Below are 23,256 nucleotides of genomic sequence, written 5' to 3'. Positions count from 1 at the left end.
ATAATACAGATGTGCTTAGATGCAACTGTTCAGCCAGAGTGTCCCCGTAATTTACTGTAGCAACTATATGTGTTTGACTAATGTGTTAAAGACCACTGCCTCTATAACATCCACAGCAGACAGGTAGCTACAGAATCTGTACAATTAAATCAATTGGTCCACAGACCAAAAAGTGATTAAATGAGCAGTGCAAAATTAGATAACTCTAATAATTCGCCCGCGCTGCCCCCCTCCACTGGAACGAGCTCCCTCCCTCCATCAGAACTTCCCCTAATCTGTCCAGTTTCAAACGGGCCCTAAAAACCCACCTTTTTCTTAAAGCCTTTCTGTCTCCCACTTAACTTCCTACCTTATCTTCTGCCTCCGTCCCCCTACTCTCCCTCTCTCCCCTGCGTCTCTCTGTCTGTCCACCCCTCCCCTTAGATTGTACGCTCCTCTGAGCAGGGCCATCTCTCCTCCTGTTTCCACCACTTCTAACTCTGCTCACCAGCTACTTAGCCCTTCTCCTCGAGGGTCCTCCACCCCACGTCCACTCTCGCTCCCTCCTCCCCCATGGGGGTCTCCCTGTCTTCCGCACCCTCCTTCTTGGGCCCCATCGTTTGCGGATCCTCCCTCCCCCTTCCCCGCCCTCTCTAGCTGTGCATTGAGCTTACTGAGTTGCTGTGCTTACTGTTTACTGTACTGTGCTGTCTCCCATTGTATTGTAATTTGTTTGTCTCTGTACGGCACTGCAGACGCCTTGTGGCGCCTTATAAATGAAAATTAATAATAATAATTATAATAAAATAATTCACAGAATTAGAGAATAGTATAATATCAGCCTACGTATAGTCTTGTTATTTCCCCCTGTTAAGGCTCTTTAGTGCAAGATAGGAGTAGAATAGAATGTGAAGCGTTTTAGAGTTCCTCAGTGAAGTAATGTCAAGAGTTAAACGATCGTTAAATTACTCTCTAGGGACGATATGCAAATATGTCACACCCACTCAGGAGCAAAGCCTTATGGGATATCCCATTTACAGTACAGGACAGCACTTATAGTCAATACATTACACACCTGGCTTTTGGTGTATGACTGGATGGGTAGGCAGATACTTTGTCTGCATAAGCTCTTTAGCAAACATTGCCAGTTTTAAATCTGGGACATTTAGTATTTTTAGTGTCGCTTTTTAATGTCTCTCCTTGAAAGGTCTTTTCATTATATAGGTAATATTTTTGCAAAAAATGTCCTAAAAAGATACTGTGAAGGTAAAACATATCGTTTTCCAGGTGAAGGATACATTTAAGTGTGTGAAATCTCTCTCTGGGGCCATTCCACTGAAGACTCCACGCCATTGTTGGAGCAGTCTTATTTGAAGAATTTGGCAGAGGTCCATAGACCTGCAGGGGGCCTACACTTTTATATTGGGTATTAAATATCATGTTACACCAGTAAAGGAAAACAGATGTGCTATTCTTAGAAATATCTATAGAAAATCTTAAGGTCACCGCTAGGTTAGAAAAAGAGAAAATGATCCTTGAAAAATATTGCACAATAGAGATGTTGGTCTTTGTCTAGTTTTCAGATGACTCTACTCTGTGGCGTTCCAAGAGCAAGTTGTTTAAATCCATTCTTGTTGCTGTCACTTTCCTTTAAAACTTGCTTTATAACAAGTCAGATGTTTTTAGTTTGTTTTTTGTCTTTGGCCTATGAAAAATAACTTTCAAGCAATAGAACCAAAAGCCCTTTAGTATCTATCTATCTATCTATCTATCTATCTATCTATCTATCTAACTATCTATCTATCTATCTATCTATCTATCTATATCTATCTGTCTATCTATATCTATCATAACAAGTGAGATCTGCATATTTTCTGAAAAGTAAACTGAATTAAACTAGAGCCAATTTGACGAGAGCTCAGACACGTGAACTATACATTTTTCAAAATGTACCAAAGGTGTAAAACTCGTATGCACAAAATATTCAGCAGCTTCAACCTTAAGCTAAAGAAGCAAGGTCAGCTCCAATTAAAGTTCTTCCTCCTACATTGTAGCACAACTCCTGTACACTGCAGAAAACCTCGTTTATATCTTTATGAGACAACTATTCCCGAAGTAAAACACCACAAAGGGAACATATCTATTTTAATCTCATTGCTACACACCACACTACTTGTCAATCTCTTTATACAGTTGTTGTCCGCTCTCTTACTGGTGGTGTCTTCAGGACCCTGGTGGATAAAGGTGCATTTGTATACTGGAACATATTACCTATAATGCAGGTATAAATAATACCTGCCCTTCAACCAATATTTATGAAAATGAAGCCCATCAATTCTCTGGGGGGGGATTTAATTCCCGCCAGAGAAAAGCGCAGCATTAATCCTATTACTGTTAATACAGTAATTTTTACACTGATTTCTGCTCGCGGCTCAGAGCCGCAAGCAAAAAGCCGGCATTGAAATTATCGCAAGAACGGTAATTATGCGCACTATTAACATAGTAATGGTAATAGTGCGCAGGGCGCATTACTTCTGGTAGTAAATACGCCCCTCTATGTACCAGTTTCATCAGTGATACATGACTAAAATTTAGGGGTAGCATCTGACATTCCATTAGTTACGTTAAATGCTTTCATTAGCGGTTTCACACAGATTGGGTCACTTTTGCAGGTCCTTTGGACAACCACTGACCCCTCCTTTAGGAGCTGTCGCCCCCCCCCCCCCCTCTGCTTCCTAACGAGTGTGTAATGGGGGAGGGGTGCCGTCCTCACCTCTTGTAAGTGTGGCGCGGGGCTGGACATTACCAACATGGAAGAGCAGCAGCCAATAGCTTCATAGGTAAAAAGCCCCTTAATGTCAGGGGGCCAGCTAACCTATGTCATTAATTCAGTGTTTTAGTCGCCCCCTCAACACTGTCATCCTAGGTGACCGCCTAGGCTAACCTAGTGGTAGCTCATCCTAGGCTCACCTAGTGGTAGCTCATCCTAGGCTCACCTAGTGGTAGCTCATCCTAGGCTCACCTAGTGGTAGTTCATCCTAGGCTCACCTAGTGGTAGCTCATCCTAGGCTCACCTAGTGGTAGCTCATCCTAGGCTCACCTAGTGGTAGCTCATCCTAGGCTCACCTAGTGGTAGCTCATCCTAGGCTCACCTAGTGGTAGCTCATCCTAGGCTCACCTAGTGGTAGCTCATCCTAGGCTCACCTAGTGGTAGCTCATCCTAGGCTCACCTAGTGGTAGCTCATCCTAGGCTCACCTAGTGGTAGCTCATCCTAGGCTCACCTACTGGTAGCTCATCCTAGGCGACTGCCTAGGCTCACCTAGTGGTAGCTCATCCTAGGCGACTGCCTAGGCTCACCTAGTGGTAGCTCATCCTAGGCGACTGCCTAGGCTCACCTAGTGGTAGCTCATCCTAGGCGACCGCCTAGGCTCACCTAGTGATAGCTTATCCTAGGCGACCGCATAAGTTCACCTAGTGGTAGCGCTGAGTTTATACTTTGGCTAGTTTTGCTATAAATTTAAATCCTGTCCATACAAGCAATACTTCCTGTAAAGACTCTTCAAAACGTTGTACTCTAACACAACCACACATCCGTACTTTTAGCATAATATGTCAACAACTGTAGTTTTCTCAGCTGCGCGGATACCTGCGGTTGTTCATTGTTTCTAGAAGACCTGTTCAGAAGCAGGGAAGTGGTACATTAGTAATATGCCCATTCTTAAAATAATCACAATTAGTTTGTTAACATACTGCTTGTTTTGATGGGAAGGTGACAACCTGCTCACCTGAGGCACAATATTTTTTTGGTAAGCCTGTACGTTCTCCAAATGCAATTGTTCAGTCTGACAGACCATTCTCTTTTTAAAAATATTTGAACTGGTATAAGCTAGTGAGCTGCTAATGCATGTTGTGGTTAATCAATGAGAATTTAATTCTGGATACAGCAGCACAAATCCATACGGACATCACTTAGTTATTTGAGCATACCAACTATTCCTGTTGTGCCCAACATTGTTTTCTCCGCTGGCACATTATATCTGTGTTTACCGATAGATCGGTGCTGTAAAATGGTTAATGTATAAAAGATGGTGGAGTATAAAAGAAAATCATGGCAAAATGTTAGAGGGTCACTTCAATAATTCGAACTATGAAGTATTGGGATCCTGTGAGATTGTTTAATCAAGGGATTTGGTTGAGAGGAGTAAACAGAAGTGTCAGGTTTGCACACGAAGAAACGAGTGAGATCCCGCTGTCTCAACTGGTATTGGCTAGACTTCCCTAGAGGCGCGGAGTCTAACAGGATGGAAGGTATTCACCAGGGATTCCCGCAAGGGAACTTGGACTTCAGCGGCTTCCACCCTGCAGGGAAGTTCCCAGTGAGACAGATTGGAGAACAGATTCAGGCAGCGTTCAGAGAGATACAGTTCAGAGATCAGCGGTATCCAGGTATGCAGCAGATGAAGGGCCGCAGCTTACCACAGGGATGTGGAACGAATCAGCAGTAGTCAGCGGTGCTTGCATAGTAAGTAGCGGGCGTTGATCACAGCGATTACCACGAATGAGTGGAACAGGTGAGCAGAGATTAGCGGAATCCAGGTATGCAGCAAACAATGAGCTACAGTTTACCACAGGGATGTGGAACGAATCAGCAGTAGTCAGCGATGCATGCAGCGTAGGTAGCGCCATAGATAATAACGGGAAGAAGAAGCTGCAGCAGGTCAGGTGTAGACTTGAAGAACCAGAAATGACTAGGTGAAAGGAGGAGCCTTATAAAGGAGAACTGACTAATAGCTGAACTGACTCAGGTGAAGTAATCACAGAGGCAAACTGTGGCTGACAGCCTGCACCATGAAGAGGTTTAAAGTAAGTCAGTGTATTGAGGCTCTGGTGGAGGTACTTGGGGAGCGAAGTGTGACAAGAAGATCTGGTAGGTTGTACTCAAGGACTAGCTGGCAAACTTTAGCCTGTTGGAGGTGTGGGGTGGGGGGATTCTAATAACAGCCTATTAGGAACCACTATGGGACCAGCAGTTGCCACCCTGCCCCCCAGCCCAGCCTGCCCCTGGAAGGGGTGAAGAAACCATCCTGGTTGTTGTGTGATGGAGATGTAGAGATGTTTGATTTCTTCTTACCCCCCCACCCCCACCTCCAGGTTTTACAAGCGTTGTCTGTTTCTAAGTTGGGGGAAAGAGTGATAATGGGGGAGTAGAATAAGGACTAAATGAAACAATCTATGTATTAACATGGAAGAAAAGACTCTTACGGTCCACAGTATCTTCTTGTGATGAAGGTTTTCGAATTGTTTGTTTATAGCTCAGTTTACTATAAATAGAAATTGATAATCAAAAACAGTAGTACTTTCCAGCAATTAACTGTCTCCCTAAAAGTGTCATTAACATATCTGAACATTTCTCTCGCAGAGCAGATTTAATGACTGGGTTTATCCTACAACTGAATGTATGGCTCTATTTCAGTGTAGTGTTTTGGTAATCCCCTCATTTAAAAAAAAAAGAAAGAAGCACATCCTAATTCTGCAGTCCTGTACATGTCATGCTAGTTTGGGCTTTTCACAAACAAACAGTACTTATACCTGACAAAGTTTTACAATGATTCGCTTGGACTGTTTACAACGAACCCTCCTTTTAGCTTTAACTTACCTTGTACTTGGCAAAATTTCATTGTGGAGTCCCAGACAGGGGGCGGGGCACTGTCAATATTGTCATTCTGGCCCCGCCCCCAGGGACAAAAATGATAGTTTGTTGCAGGAGGCAAGGCCAAAGTGACCGGATTAAATCTCAAATTGTGTCATTGAGGCTACCATCCTGCCCACTTCACTAGGAAGTGGCAGGATGCGGGAGAATTTCCTGCTCTCCCGGGAGATCTACCTGGATTCTGGGAGTCTCCTGGACATTCCGGGAGAGTTGACAAGTATGACTTGCCTACTTGACTATACAAGTAACGGGCGATGCACCAATAGGAAAGTGTGATTCACCTATGAATATTGGTTGTTTTTTTTGTTTTTTTTATTTGTTTTACATCTGAGAGAAAAAGGCAAAAATAAAATGTACATGCAAAATTTTAGTGTCCCTCATAACACCTGACTTATTTTTGAAAGGAAAAAATATAATCGGAAAATGTAATAAGGACCATCTTTTCATGTTGATATTGATAGTCCTGTTCTTGAGTATTTAACTGATACTTATTAATAGGGGTAATAACTTGGGTTTATGCATATCCAGGGGGTTCTTTTTTTGTGTGCATTTGTGCTATTTCCATAAAGCATAAGTATGTGTCCACTCACGGCAATATCGGCGTTTCACAGACGACACCATTGGTTCACAAAAATCAGACTGAATACTATTGGCGCTTGGTAAAGCTAGGTACACACTACAGGGTTTTCGTCCAATAATCAACTCAACCAGCTGACATACGACCTCTCGTTCAAAAGTCGGGTCAGTGTGTGCAGTGACACGATGGTCGAAAGTCTGCCCAAATGGACCATTGTCGTCTCATTTGGTTGGTCGTACCGTTAAATATTTTCGTTCCAATCTCATTTCTGTTGTGTAGTGTGTATAATCTTCCGACCGATGTTGCTTCAGTGTGTACGAAATTGCAATCATTGCTCACCACAACATGGCTGTAAAAAGTCGCTAAAGGGAAGTCCGCTCTTCCCTTTATCGTCTAAAACAAGGCCAGTGTGTATGCAGTCCATGGACCGAGCGATCGGACCATCGATCGCAAGTAAAATCGATCGGCATAAAAAGTTGGTGGAAAATTCTGTAGTGTGTACCCAGCTTTACTGTTTGTATAAAATGTTTTTTTAACAGCTCATTCTATAAAAGATCAGATAGGAGAACTAATTAAACTAATTTACATTAGAAACAATTCCTTGCACCCTTAACAATAACAATAATAAAATAGTAAAGGTATTAATTAATTGTCCCAATATGTTAAATTATTCAAACGGCCGGACTGGTGGGGAGGGGGAAAATCATCAATCACTAATCCTGATCTAAGTTTGAGTTTTGTTACAAATAAATTATTTTCCCTGTAATACAGGTTGTACGAATTTGTAGTTAGTCTTTTTTTTTACGCAACTGAAATTTGGATAAAGGACCCCATTGATGAATGTTTCTGTTTGTTGTTGCTAACATGTTCTGGCTGGTCAGTTCAAAAAGGTTAATTTGTCAACATTGTTTTCTTTCAGTGTAGTATTGCAGATGTTTGTCTTACATGATGTTTGACAGGCTTCTGTGCTATTGGAAATACAAGACCGGTCATTTTCAGGATCCCCATGGGGCTAGTCTCTGCTGGATGTCATTTAGTCAGGAAGGTATCCTGTAGCAAGTCTGTAGAAGCCGAAATGTAATGTGACCAACAGTCTACCCTATTTCAAATGTACCCGGGCTCGGCTTCAGAAGTTCAGGGAAAGGTCATAACCTTGCAGGACCTTTTTTTGGGTGGGTTTCTCAGACATGTGGAAAAATGATCTTGGTCTTTAGTGTCATACCATTTAGTCTATCCTAAATGGTAACTGATAGCATTTTAAAAGTTTGACCTTCCAGGCTTGTTAGCCGGCCATAAACTAATGTTCTAATTGAGGCGGTTTCATTTTCTAGACAAACACAGACGGTGCAATTAGGAAAAGTATTGTGATCAGTGACACTCAGTTCCCTGTTGGGAAAGTTTGTAAAATCTATAAGTGTAAACAAATATACATTATATGGAAATCTGTTGAGAAGAAATGTTTTGTAGTCCTTTCCCTTTGAATAAAAAATTTTTCTAAAATTTGATTCGTTGAAAAATTAGCTTTTTCCTTTTTTTTTTTTCATGATAAATGTGGCCACTGGGAGGCGCCATTCTTTGGCATTCATTGCTCTTTTATTGTACACTGACATTGTAATAAGGGGCCTGATTCATTAAGGATCTTCACTTAAGAAACGTCTTATTTCAGTTTCCTGCACGTTATAATGCAAGGGGTGCAAATTAGTATTCTGTTTTGCACATAAGTTAAATGCTGACTGTTTTTTCATGTAACACACAAATACTTGATAGCTTATTTGTACACTGAAATTTAAAGTTGATATTTGTGTGCTACATGAAAAACAGTCAGTATTTAACTTATGTGCAAAACAGAATACTAAATTGCACCCCTTGCAATGTAACATGGTTTTGTCCAGGAAACTGAAATAAGACATTTCTTAAGTGAAGATCCTTAATGAATCGGGCCCAAGGATCCTTGGCAGGGTTGATTTTTTTTTAATATATATATATATATATATATATATATATATATATATATATATATATATATATATATATATATATATATATATATATATATATATATATATATATATATATATATATATATATATACCATTTCTGTGCCATTATGGCAAGTATAGCCCTGGGTTTAAAATAAGTTCATGTAAGTTTCACTAGCTGTATATTTCCCTCTATTCACTGTGTGGGTTACTGTTGCATTATGGTTTAAGTATGAAACAGACTTCTACAGTGCAGATGTGGTTCTCTAAACGCTTTACTTGCTATGGAAGGCGTGTTAATTCCATTACATGGATAGGACAGGAAAAATATGTATTATATGGATGAGTAGAAAGTGATTACCGCTTCCCCTGGTGATAGCTGCAGAGTTCAATAGTACAAGCACTATATAGGACATCCTCAGCGTCTACACACTAAAACAACAACCTTCCACGCGTTGTCGCTGATAGATGGAGATGTCCAGAATGCCCCTTCTGGGTGGGCTTGCAAGACCCAATAAAGAAGACAACCGGACAATGTGAAGTTATAACTATAGATCATGTAAAAATGTATATATTGAATTTCTATAGCATTATTTTCCAAATTGTTACAGCTTGTAACAAACCAATCTGACCATAAAGCAGGAAGATGCTGCGGGTGAAGGCTCGGAGAGCCGCCTGGTGGCAATCACTGTTCTAGAATGCGCTACCTAGAATCTGATTGGTTACTATGGTCAATACCGCCCTATTCCTTTAAAGAAAGTTTGATACATTTATCCCATGGTCCCCATTTGCAAGTACAATGAAAGTGAATTGGTAAAATAAATTCTCTTTTTGGGTTACGTTTCTGCTAGTGTGTGTGTGTGTGTGTGTGTGTGTGTGTGTGTTTTGACCCGAACAGCAACTGATTTATTGGTAAGATACAAATAAGTGATGTAAAGAAGTTATTGGCATCCTGTATCGTCATAGTTTTGATGACTTCGCTGTTACTCTCCTCACTTTGCTAATGTTTCCTAAGCAGAGCACTTACGATTTGTTACCTTTCCAAAATGTGTCGGCAATGTTTTAAAGCAAAGCCGGCTCATAGGGATGATTGATTTGTACGGAGGGAGGAATAGCTATAGCTCTGTAGTATGTTTGTATTATTTTTATTTCTTAGCGGAAGTCTAATGGAAATTAGATTAGTAGAGCTTTATAAAGAGGGAAGATGGCAAAAAATGGCTACCCTCCACCCCCTGCCAAAAAAAAGAGTGCATGTAAAACATTTAATGGATACTATAATAAATAATAATTTAGTAATGATATAGCTACTTCCTCCTGTTTTCCAACACAGTGGAAAGATAAACCATTGAGACGAAGGGCGAATAACAGCAAAAAGAATGTCTACAATGCCGCCAAGTATGGGGTAAATGTAGACTTTGTGTAATACTTATTTTATTGTGTACAAAATGGATAAGGATACATTTCCTTGATGAGCATGTAAACACAATATTTGACATTAATATGTGTCTGAGATCACATTACTGGGATAAATAATATGCATGAAATCCTTGCCTAGGTACAGTGGGCCTGATTCATAAAGGAACGCAAAACTAACGTAAATTGGTATTCTTTGTAAAATGTACGTAACTCGGGCATAGGCACGTTCGTATTCAACAAGAAGCTGATCTGAAGAAACGTCTCTTGTGAATACTGGTCCAGGTTCGCTCTGATCTGACGAACAAGACTCTGGAGGATACGTCCAATACTTATGTGGACTATAAAGGCCGAACAGAACGCACAGGAAAGAGAAAAGGATTTAATTCATCTGTTAATAGTCATTAATGACAAGATAATAAAAGTCTGTTTGTTTTTTTTACCCCCTCTCCCCCATAAAATACATTTATTAGGATTTAATTAATGTCTACTGTACATAAAATGCATTTTTACAGTTGCTCAAGATTGCAAACACATGTTATAGCATGACCGTCATCACTATCACTCAGCACTTACACCACACCTGTAGCGGCTGCAAGTGAGATGACAGAAAAAACACGTACCTTTGAGAAGCCCAATGCTTGAATCGGGCACTGCTGTGTGCGCTTGAGCTTGGCACGCCCTTACTGTACATTGACTACATGCATACGCCCGTTTCCCTCCCTGTTAAGTCCCTTTGCGCTTGAAGATGAATTGGATGTTCTTGCGTTCACTGGCGTGTAGTCCGTTTCTGAGCATGCATAATGCACAGAGTGATTTTACGCAAAATACGGTACATATCGGCATTTACGTTCAGACCCAGTGTGTGCTTCCATCTTTCGCTCCCTTACAGTAGATTGCTTTTAGCATACAGGTGTTTTTCTGTTTGAACCAGCAGTTTTTGAGTGACCCTAGTAAAAATACACTGCATTGATTCATGAGCCAGTGATGTCACAGAAGAATAACTGACTGAAATATTAGCTTTTTGTCCTGTATCTGATCCCATGAAGACATGTCCGGATGATGAGGGAAGTGGCTTCAGCAGTTTGTGATTGTAAATTGCTACTCAGCATGTTTGGGCAGAACAATGCACATTAACTTTTATGGTTCATGTGGTTCGTGGAAATGTCAGTGTTGGAGTTTTTTTGCTTTTTTACTTGGGTTGATGAAGTTATTTTTTGGAAGTTGTAAAACATGCAGTTTGGGAGATGTAAACAACAACTTTTTAATGTCTTTCCACTTTGAGTTGGCACAAAAAATACTCGGCAAAGCATACAGTACTGCTTTATACCTTAAAATGCACAAAAGGCCCTTAATGGAATAAACAGACTAATATATGTAAAATGTTTTCTGCAGGCTTTATTTCTAGGCAGTAAAGGTGCACCAAAATCTTAAGACACAAGGGTGTAATTATGTTCCCCGGAGGTCTTACCCATGGCAGCAATTGATTCACTCACAAGCACTAACGGAGAATAAAATAGATATACATCTGTGTCTGTATATATGTACATTCATGCGATAAAACCGTACCCTCTCTCAATCTGTCTTGCATATCCGGACATAGCCAACAATCCTCTATTCCTCGACAAGTCCTAAATTTTTAGAAATCTAATCTTCCATGACAAATAACACAGATCCAAATTTACGTTGTTAGAGATATTCACTGACCCCCGTGTTCTGGTTTTGGTTTTGAATCTGGATTAACTTTGTGTTTTGGTTTTGGCAAAAAACGCCTTTGCGTGTTTTTGTTTCTGTTTTGGATCCCTATTTTTTTCTAATCACTTTTTTTTTGCTAAAAATCACATAATTTTGCTTTTTTTTACCCCTTACATTATTATTAACCTCAATAACACTAATTTTAAGTCATTTGCAGTCAATTTTGACCACCTCACAGGTCCCAATATAATTTTCATACACTTTCAAACATAGACTGCAGCGATCTGGCTATATGCTAAGTGTCAGAGTAATGACCCAAACACACAGCAGTTCATAGCACATCTAGGAAACATTGCCACACAGCAGTGGCAGAAAAGAAAAGTGGTGCAAGATGGAATTGTCCTTGGATCACGAAATCCGTTATGGTTCATTTGATCGCTCCACCCGTTCCTTGGATAACTGTGGTAATTCTACAGCTAATACATGGCAACGAGCGCTGACCCCCGCACCCCCCCCCCTCCCCTCCTGATGTGTGCTTTTATCAGACCCAGACCAATCCAGGGTGCCAGACAATGCACTAAAAACAGCCATTGTAATTTACAGCAAAAAGCAAGTTCATCACTGAGCTTCGAATCAGCCCCAATTCACAAAAAATTATAATATAGTTAGATACCTTTGACGTAAAGTGCAGATTACAAACACTTTGTGCAATACTAATGAAGCAGCAGCAAAGTGGAAGGCAATACATATATATGTCTATTTAGACATCCATGCTTACATTACTTCTGCCAGCAAAGTTGTTCTTTATTAATGAAACTGTTCTCTTTATATTGTTCAAAAAAAATAAAAATAATCCACCACTATTCTTTGGATGTTGATAGTTGATAGTAGGATTGGGTGGAGTTACAGAAGAGGTGTCACGAATTCTGGTCAATTCTCTTACAGTAGACAAGACCAGATGTCAAAATGATGTGCTGAGTCATCTGCATCATCAATGGGTGTCTAAGGTTTTTGCAAACCACACAATAGTCTATAGCACATGTAGGTAACATTGGCACACAGCAGTAGCTGAAAGGAAAAGTGGTGCAGGATGGAATTGTCCTTGGGCCCTCCCTCCCACCCACCCTTATGTTGGATCTTAAAAAGGACATGCACACTTTAACAAATCAAGTGCCCCTTTTGAGGCTGATGTGCTTGGTTGTTTGGGCCCCCACAAAACAAGCTAACAATGGGCTTAAGGCACCTAAGGTAACAGTGCTGTTAATGAACTCTACTGTGGCAGGATGTTGTTGTCGTCATCCTCGGCCTCATCAGTTTGTTCATCATCCTCACACATTATTAATTCATCACCGCTGGAATCCACCATTACAGAAGTCTCAGTATTTTGATGTAATTGTCGGGGAAGGCCTTCCTCGTGGAAATTGACGTTCATTTTTATGAACCTCATCTTTTCCACATTTTGAGGAAGTAGCCTCCTACGCTGATCGCTGACAAGGTTCCTGGCTGTGCTGAAAACTCTTTGAGTACACACTGGAGGGTGGGCAGTTTAGGCAGTGCAAAGTGAGTTGGTTCATGGGTCTCCCAATTCCCTTTTTTTTTTTTTTCCCTCCCAGTATGTCTGTGTCTATTTCTATGCTGTCTGTAAAATAATCCTCCATCATCCTTTTGGGTGTTTATAGTAGGATCAGGTGAGGTTACGGCAGAGGTGTCACGTTTTTTGGTCAATTCTTTTAGACCTGACCAGGGGGTAAATGTATCACACACTCCGGTTTGTACAAGTCGAGTTGACAGCTAAAATTTAAAGTGGCGCTGCCTTGTAAAGGCAAGTTTCCCTTTACAAGGCAGTGCCGCTTTAAATTTTAGCTGTCAACTCGACGATTTCCGGCACCTTGTTCAAACCGGAGTATGATACATTTACCCCCAGATGGCAAAATGTTGTGCTGAGTCATCTGCATCATCCCAGGTTCTCTTGGGAAAGCTAAGTTGTTTTTTTTCCTAGGAACAGCTGAGTGAGAAACTGAAGGAGGAGACGCCGTCCTGTCACGTAACACTTGAGCTGCCATCTTGCTCGCCAGGAGCTCCTTGCATCTCTTCTGATCTGGGTCAGTTGGAAACAAAGAGAAGACATAGCTCTTAAACCGAGGATCAAGCACAGTCGCCAAAATGTAGTTGCCAATTTCAGGATTTTTATCCTGACAAAGCGAATAAAGTACTTAATCTACAAGTCTGACATACTTAGCGTAATTGCTTTGTTTAATCTACTCCTTCAGTTTCTCAAGCTGCTTTTCCAAAGGTCTAATTAAGGTAATCACTTGACTCAAGCTAGCAGTGCCTGAACTCAACTTCACAGGTGACTACTTTGAATGGTTTCAGAACTTGGAACAACACGAAAAGTATTCTCCACTGTGCTTCAGTAAAATACATCCCCCCTCCTTTCCGAATGTCATGACTTGTGGAGTAAGCGTGGATGGCTTTTCGCTGTTCCTCCATCCGCAGAAGCATATACAGAGTGGAATTCCACCTTGTCACCACCTCTTGCTTCAGTTGGTGGCAGGGCAAATTAAATTGCTCTTGTAGCTACTGCAATCTCCTACATGCAGTTGCCGAATGCCGGAAATGTCTATATGTTTTAAGGGCCACAGACAGCCCTGTCATTTTTTAAAAAGCTCTGCACCACCAAGTTTATTGTGTGAGGGAAAACAGGGAATGTGATGGAATTCACCCAGCTGTAATGCTCTCACAATATATTATCAGAAATGACATATCCTGAGGAGAGTCCAAGTGGGATAAACCATGTTGCAATGACATCCCTTAGTTTTTGTAACAGATTGTCAGCTGTATGCCTCTTAGTGAAGCCGGAGATACACAGAGTAGCCTGCCTCTGAAAAATGTGGCGTTCTTGGGTACATGCTGCTGCTGTTCCTGCTGTTGAAGGCAAATCACCATCCCAGTGGGCTGTCAGTCATATAGTCTTTAGTTTGCCCAGTTTTGCTTGTCCACATATCTGTGGTTAAATGTTCAGTGGGTAGAATGGCATTTTGCAGCCCAATAATTAAATTTTTACGAACCTTTTGGTAGAGGTGAGGAGTAGCTTTTCCAGTAAAATTGTGTCATGATGAAATTTGGTAATGGGGACACAGGACCTCAAGTAATTGTCTAAAACCAGCTGCATTAATAGTGGATATTGGACGCTAATCTAATACTGGCATAGTCCCCATAGCGTCTCTGATCCGCTTTGCGACTGGGTGACCGCTTTCTTACTTTCTTCCTCTAGCAAAGGATTGTTTATCAGTCAATTGTTGTAAACTACTTGAAGTCTTCTTTTGGGCCTGCTTCTGGGATGAAGCTTCACCCCCAGAAGCAGCAGCAGCAATGGGACCAACGCTCAAGAATTCTTCTGAGGAATCCTGGATAGTGGAGGAGTCATTTAGCCTTAGCAACTTGGATGCAGGACTAACTCTGATCGCTGCTGAGGATATTGATGAGGACGGTGTTGTGAGTGTAGATTGCAGTTGTCGGGATCTAGCTAAGAGAAGGGACCTAGCTGATGGACTGCTTGATGTTATTTTTTTTAGCATAAGTTTCCGATTTTCCCCAACAGCTTGCCATGAACTCGCTTCAAATGGCGTAACATGAATGAGGATTCTAGATGGTTAAGGTCCCCACCTCTACTGACTGTGGCTTTACAAACAGTACAAATGGATAGACAAATGCTGTCAGGATTTGGGCAAAAATATTTCCACACATAAGAGGTAGATTTATTTGGTCTTACATGAATAACAGCCGGGTCCATCCATCGCCGCTTTAAGAGGAGTTGCCTTTTTCACATAACATCATTTTTCACAGTTGCCAACAGATCTGGTCGTCACATGAAGTCATCTGGATCAGGGTAAGTACTTTTTTTTTTTTTTCTTTTTTCAGGTCGGGGCAGTACTTCTTCGGAATCCTCATGTCGTCTTAGTCCGTGTCGGGGTAGTCAGTATCTTTAAACTGACTACGACCAGACAAATCTAGCCCATAACTTTTATAGTACATTCTATTCTTCCAAGGTTCTTCTTGTTTGTCTATAAAGACCATGATTATGTAAATCTATTAAATCATCTACTATCTATGATTTAAACTCTTGGCTAAAATAACAAAAGTTAAAACCATTACATACTGGGAAAGGATGGAATTTGGCTCAAATGCTAAAATACTTAATATTAGACAGATTTCGAACCTCTCAACTTCTCCAGATTCTTTTCATACTCTGTGGGATCATATACCTCCTCGTTTCTTGTACAAGTGCAGAAAACACCAGACTGTAAACAGACACAAGTGTTTTTACAGATGCAGGCCATCTGTAGGAATACTTGCTGGGATTTGTAGTTCAACATACCTTCTGGTTTTGATAGCTGAATAAAAATCTGCACTGTGGAAATATTGACCAGTGAGTTTCATGTGTATATATAGGTCCTGCAAATTTGCAACATCTGCTGTCAGTGCTCATATTTTGTGATATTGTATAAATCTTACACATTTTATAAGGCATCAGATTTCCTATTGCTATATTGGAAGCAGTCATTTTTTTTCAGTGTAATTTCAATGATTTGATATAGTCCGTATCAATGCTTTTATAACCTTTTAGGTTGTTCTAGTTTGCCATCTCAGGGGCAAACGTAGGATTTGTACAGGGGGGTTTCCACACCACGCCACCAGTGGGCGTGACCAGCATGCATGGGGGCGTGGCTATAATATTAGACAGTGCTTGGCTGCTCTCCAACTCTTCCTATCCCTATAATATACATGGGCAATGCTGCATGCACTACTATTAGGTGCACGCAGCTCTCCCTTTTCAAGCAGAGCCGTGTGAAGCGGGGGCATGATCCAATTATACAGTGCCCCAGGCTTGGAGGGGGGTTTCCAGGCGCTAGGAACCCCCCCTCTCTGTTTGCCTATTCATCTATTGCAAGTTTTATTATGCTATAGGTACGGTCCTCATTTAGAAGACAAAAAGGGCAAGGCCATAGAAACGTATTTTGGAAATCAATTCCTACTGCGTGGAACAAATCTTTCTTAAAAGGTTCTATATCTTTCGGTGGTTTTCTAAATTGTAGTATTAAAGTAACTTTTTACGGTTTGCCAGTTTTCATAGATGAACTCGCATTTTCTGTATTGTAAAAATGCTTTAGCTGATCCTGGCTATCACTAAGGTTATACACATATGGACATTATTTATTATGTATCTCCACCTAACACATACCAACTTTTCAATGTTGGGGCATGAGGGGGGCGGGGTTAATTCAGGCCTTTTGGACTCGCCCTTGAGATTCAATAACGCAAAAGTGTCATTTTACTGCGGGAGGTGGACCAAAATGCATCGATTCACAGAATTCCGTCCGAGGCTCCAACCCTGCCCGCTTTTATTAGGAAGTGGGCAGGATGCGGGAGAATAGCCTGCTGTCCCGGGAGTCCGAGAGACGTACCCGGACTTTGGGAGTCTCCCGGAAAGTCTGGGAGAGTGGGCAGTTATGATTTTATACATGACCTAGAATGGTTATTTCTCTCCTTGCTCACTTCTCTGTTCTCTATGGTCAAGACAGTAATAATAACCAAGGCTGAATGCCACTATTTTGCCACCTTGGGTAGTTCTGTTCTAATTTCGGTCCTATGTGACTTTTCCACCATTCCAGTTCACCGGGCTGATAACTGCGGCCCACCCCTTTCCCACACTACATAAATTAATCTGGCAGATGAGTCGGGTAGAGGAAGCTTCCTGACTACTCTGATTGTATTTCCGTTTCGAGGTGTGTCTTACCCAGTAGCACTGGTGGTGGATGGTGCTGTCCAGTAGTTGGAGGTCTCTACACGGATTGGTGAAAGGCTGGAACTATCCACCAATCAGAGCGCAGGATTATGCTACATGGCCTGTGAGAAACAGTGAGGAACTGCAGGAGGGATATGCAATTTACTTGGGTTGCCCCCACATATGGATCTACATTTTTACACCGAGATTAGGGAGTGGGGGTACTATGTATCATAATGCCCTAGCCAGCTATGGACTGACTTTTGTTGTTTATTTTATTACAACAGATGATATGGGGGGTTCTGCAATTCCTCCCACCCCCCAAAAAAAGAGTTTAGACACCTGGTTATATAAGCTTTTAGGCTTTGTGGCCATGAAAGCTTCTGAGTTCTGATAACTGATGTATGCAAGCAGCAAACTGAGTGTTTGGGGGACTCCACACAGGGACCACTGAGCTCTATTCAGAATGAATCTTTAATAAACCCATTTATTCTGTGTTTGTAGAACATTGTAAGACCAAGGGTCTGGGCATCTGGGCTCTTGTAGCTCCTTTTACTTCTATTATTATATTTCTATTTTTTGTAAAACAAAAATTCCTATTCTTTTTGCCCTCTATAAGCATAAAATACATAATGTAGAGGAAGGCAAAATCTGCTTTTTATGTGCCTTTATTAGTTAACCTATTTTACTGACAATCTTTTCCTCGCAGTTTCGTTTGAAGGAAAGTCCCTGTGTTTGTTTGAACAAGCTGCTGTGCAAGACTATTACAAATACTCTTAGCTGTAAGCTCTTAAATGCATGCAAGTTCCTAATGGAGCATAATCTAATTTCTTACACTGGAATCAAATCTTCTTGGCGCCAGAATCTCTGTGTGTTTTCTTTTTCTGTTTTGGTCAAGAAAGTGTTTTTATTTTTTTATTGTGTGGTCATTTCAAAGACCACAAAAGTGAAGTAGAATATCTCTATGTTCTTGGATATCGTTCAATTTTAAAGTCGATATTGAATGCAGGTACTAGTTAATGCATAAAACTATTTCCATAAGAGGGAAAAGATTTGTAATGTAAATGATATTGTGATCAGTTGCATATAAACCTATTTAGAGATTTGTCTGATGGAATTTCTACCTAGTCTCACTCGGAACACGTTGCTCGGTTTGCGTGTTTGTGAAATTGATGGCTGCTTTATGGTTCCTACCTTCTGGCATCAATTTTGTTCATTAAACTAGCATTTTTAACAATAGCACAACACATGCAAAAGGCTCTGAACATACAAAACATTGTTCACAATGACCTCATACCCATTGGTGATGTTCCCTGCGTTTGGGAGTGTAGAGGCAGTGTTTTGGCTCTCCGAACGCTATCTGCTCTGTTAAACGCATTGAGGTCAAAGCAGTGAGCATTTACCTTTCGATTGCAAGTCAAAACACAATTTAACAACCACGTTTGATTTGCGGTCTCCTCTCCGTTTGAAATTAACACTTAAAAACAAATGTCCAGGGGCGCACGCAGGAGGGGTTTCTGGGTCTCCAGAAACCCCTCCCCTCCGCTAAAGAAGTGCCCCTACATAGCGGCACTGTACTATACAGCAGCCGCGGCGCTGTATTGTATACAGCGCCGCCGCGGGCGCATGCGCAGCAGCTCTCTCGATTTGTTTTTGGTTTTTTTATGGTTTTTTTTGGGTGGGGGGGGGAAACCCCCCCCTTAAAAATCCTGCATGCGCCCCTGACGTCCATGGATATAAGTCCCTATTGCAATGCACTGCTGCACTGTAAGAGAGTAATTGTGTAACCATCGAGTGGGGATATACTGTCCCTATATGGTAATAATAAGCTGTAATATTCCCATACTGGAATTGGATCATATTATTTATTAAATACTAAGGACCTGAGTCATTAAGGAAAGTATGGCAAAAAAAAGGATTAAATGTTCTCTGGGACAAACCATGTTACAATACAAGGGGTGCAAATTATTTTATTTTGCACATAAGCTAAATACTGGCTGTTTTTTCATCTAGCACACAAATATTTGATAGCTTTATTTTTACTCTGAAATTTAAAGTTGATCTAGGACATGTCCTACCCTAACTATATCAACTATCTAATCTGTCTCCATATGTTACATTTACCTCCCCCTCCAATGCAACATGGTTTTGCCCAGGTACTCCCTTTTTTATGCTTTGCTCTCCTTAATGGTTCAGGCCCTAAATGTTTTCAAAATGATCCAAACTTGGCTTGGTTACAATGCACTGGGATAAGTACATTAGATGCAAAAATAATTGGTCCTATCCATAGAAAATATAAAATTTATGTACATCGATATAACCAATAGAATAATCCGTTATATGATGGCAGAAGTGATCCCTGAATTTATGCCGTAGCCTATTTATAAATGGCTTGTGTCACCGAATCACAAATGGGCATTTTTAATTCTGATCACTCGCCGGTGATGAGATTAGACCATCAATGTAAATTATTCTGACAACAAATCGCTATCATGTGTTTCTGATTTCAGGCTGCGACCTATTGTTTGTGCTTTAGAGGATTATGCAATAAAACATGCCTTCATTAAAATATTAAGTGCATCCAGATTTTTGGCCGCCACTACAAACCACTTGGGATCACAATCAGCAACATGTTCCAGTTAGTGCAATGATTAGTGCCTGTGTTTCATGACTCCGATCACAATATTAAGAGATTCGGTTGTAGTAAACTACTGTTCTGTGGCAATGTAATTACATGCAGAGTCACTAGGAATAAGCCGCAAAGTCTGTGAGATTCTCAGAGGCACTGAAACGTGTTTTCTGAAATCTATTCCCACTGCAGGGAACAAATCTTACTAAAAATGTTCATTTTTACTTCTGCTCTGTATTTATTCCAGATTTTCTGGTTTGAACACATTATAGACTCCTTTAAAGTGACAGGAGGTGGTGGCAGCCATTTTGTAGGAGGAATCAATATACACGTAAACACAAAAAACAAAGGATGCATTTTCTATGACGTTCTCAAATTGTCTATTGATTTGTAACATAAGCCCCCCCAAAAACAAAACCCTTTGCTTTTAGCTGTAGAGGATTATCTCACATTTGGGGGGTTGCTCCTTGAACTGTATTAAAGAACAACACCTCCAAAGGCTTACATTTAGTATTGGCTGGTGTTCAATTAATTTAGGATCGGTTTTACAATTTTACTTACCTGAAGTGACATTTTCCTACGCCATTTTGATCTCTAAAGGCTTTAATCTTCATCCCATAAGAAAAGGAGCCTTGTTATATCAGATGTGTTGGTGTTTTTTCTTGTTTTCTATTGTGTGTGTGAAAATCCACAGTTATTGCTGTTATAGTTAAATGTACTGTGCAGGTTTAGGCATTTTTAAGTAACCTCTTTATTTATCAAAAGCCTAATGCAGGAGCTATCATGGACATCTCCTGCTTTAGGCTAAGTATCTCATTAAACCAATGTCCCCATAATTTTCAATGGGGACTGCAGTCTGAAGCAGTTTATCAAGCGCCAAAAAGCCTAGCTATTCAGAGCTTGACCCCAATGACGTTAGCCATTCTGCCTTACGGAGTTGTTAGTCAAGAAATTACTTTTAATAAATGGCCGTGCTGTATCATCCCTTATCATTGTTACAATGCATCCATTATTAAATAGGCCCCTTAATCCTTATTATATCTACCAACAAGGTACAAGCAAAAGTTTATTCTTCAGCAGTGTAAAATATATAATTAAACCCAGGCTTTTCATACATTCGACTCCTCCCCAATCCACCAGCATGTGAGAGCTACCTCCATTAAAATAAATTGTGAAGAACCTCAGAAATAGAGTATAGACTCCAACAGGAGGTGTGTTGCCTGTGTAGAGCAGGATTAAACAAAGCAGAGGTGGGTGATTTTATGGACCAATAGGAGAGCTCTAGGTGCTTCTATTGGTTCACACACTTGCATATCCCTAGGCTGTGTCGCACCCATTTGTGAGGAGGGACACCCCATCTTTTAGCACACCCCTCAGGGCCAAGAAATCAGCGCAACTACATGTATAGCAGCACAATTTAGGATTATGCTTTTCTTATTATGTGTGTTGTATTTACATTCCTATGTGTGTATTGTATATATGCACTAATGAGTATTTTATATATACTGTGCAATATGATGAATGTAATGTTGCCCTGTTTGTATGATTAGAGTACAATCTATCCCGAACTCCACAAAAATCATGTGTTAATCTGCAATCCATTATATGTGGTTATTATACAGACCCTTTAAGTAGGTACTTGTAAAGAATAAAGTGAGAGTATGATTTTTTAAGTATACATAGTCATGGCTTTAATATAGTAGTTTATGTATGCAAATTAGCTTTAGCCACTCCCACATTAGAACGTTAGGCTGTAGTTGCCCTATACAAAATTTTGTTTGTCCATCTCTTCTCATAAGTTTAATCACCAGCAACTTGTCTGTTATGGAATACTCCTTAGCTTCTGCAATGGTGGGATTTGTTTTCTCTTAGTTTACATTAAGTAACTTACTTCCTGTGGTCTATAAATTACGTAACCTGTGATTCAGGATAAGGGATTACTTGCAATTATGTAATTATATTTTATTTTTTAAATTATAATCTTGAGGAGCGGAAAAAAACTTTTTTTTTTTTTTTTTTTTATAGCAAAAATTTTTTTTATTTTATATATTTTTTTAATTGATTTTTGTTACCATTTTCATCTGTTTCAGGGAAGCGAACAATGAAGGACAAGAGGAACAAAAAGAAGAAAAAGAAGTTGCTTGAAAGGGCTCAGGAGCAGCACAGCGTTTTCCTGGCCACAGACAGGACCAACCAGTAAATGGACAATTCCTTGTTTTTATTTCTTCTTTGCTAAGTGCACAAAAGCTGCTACATGCTCTTGCACACAGATGAACTGCAGAACGGCTGCTTCCACAGTATTGGTTGCAAATAACTTGTGAGCCTATCACAAGCCTATTTGTGTTTATTTATACTTATATTTTTTTTTTCTCATCTGGAAACGTCGAAAAAGTGGAGACACTGAGTTGAATCAGTGATGTGGTGTAGATGTGTCAAAGACTTTCTCTTTTCTTTTTTTTATCGTAATATTTTTTAAATTCAGTGCCTATGATGGAATCTACCAGTATTTTGGAATGGAACTGTTAACGGAATTACAGGACACCATAAAAAAAAAAATATTAAAAAAAAAAATGGACTTGTGTATATTTCTGTAAAAGAAACAAAGCAAAAAGAGGAAAAAAAATTGGAAGTAGAAATTTAATGTTTTTTTTTCTTTTTTTTTGTTATTTTTAAGTTTATGGTTTCCATACTGTACATTTAAACAATTGTATTTGAAATGTTTGTTTAGCTGATGTTGGTCATCGTTGCCTATTATAACAAAACAGTTGCGTAATGAAACTGACGCTAATGATAACAGCGCTACAGCAGTAGCTGCCTATTGCCCCCAATAGCGCAGCAGTTATTATTTGTACAGAGTGCTGAGAAGCTACGTATAATAAACTTATTTACGGTGTAACATTTTTGTCTTTACATTTAATCATTTGCATAATGAACTAGTAAGAACTAGCAAGTCTCGCCAGTCTACGTGTTCTTCATAACCAGGGACTGGATGGCAAATTTTAGCCGGGTGGCCAAGAGTTGGCTCAACAGGCTGCAAGGAAAATTTTAATGGAAAAAAAAAAACATATTGCCCACTATGGGACCACCATAGGCAGGCAGATGCCCCCCTAACCCCCAGCCCAGCCAGCCCCTGCTCATTCCATGATATGAACTGATCACTTTCACATGCAGTCATCGCTATTTATTTTATTGCCATGTATTGCATTTTATTTTATTGTGTTTTATAATGATAACCTCTATATGTTTAATTGCCAGGGCAGGTGTAAGGATCTTACTTTACCTTATATACCTTATTTAGCTAAACCTATATTTGAAATGCAACTTCAATGTCGTCAGTGTTTATTTATAAAGCGTCGGCATATTCCGTAGCGCTTTACAATTGGGAACAAACGCAGTAATAGAACTATACTGGGTAATACAGACCGACAGCTGTAATAAGGTCCTGCTCTCAAGCTTACAATCTATAGATTTAACATAAATTACCATAA

The 23,256-nt window shown here is 40.1% G+C and overlaps 1 protein-coding gene across 1 annotated transcript in view; it reads left to right on the top strand.

The window, feature by feature from the left end:
- Positions 1 to 22,664, top strand: part of RSPO2 (R-spondin 2) — a 98,766-nt gene extending 76,102 nt beyond the window's left edge. The window contains exon 6 of the mRNA XM_075213960.1: positions 21,859 to 22,664. Coding sequence (XP_075070061.1) covers positions 21,859 to 21,968 — 110 coding nt within the window. The 3' untranslated portion in view covers positions 21,969 to 22,664. The remainder of the gene's footprint in view (positions 1 to 21,858) is intronic.
- The last annotated feature ends 592 nt before the right edge of the window (positions 22,665 to 23,256 follow it).

Source organism: Mixophyes fleayi, chromosome 5 (genome assembly GCF_038048845.1).
Source record: "Mixophyes fleayi isolate aMixFle1 chromosome 5, aMixFle1.hap1, whole genome shotgun sequence".
Taxonomy (NCBI): Eukaryota; Metazoa; Chordata; class Amphibia; order Anura; family Limnodynastidae; genus Mixophyes; species Mixophyes fleayi.
Note: the sequence above shows the minus strand (reverse complement) of the source record. Positions and strands in the feature narration are given on the sequence as shown.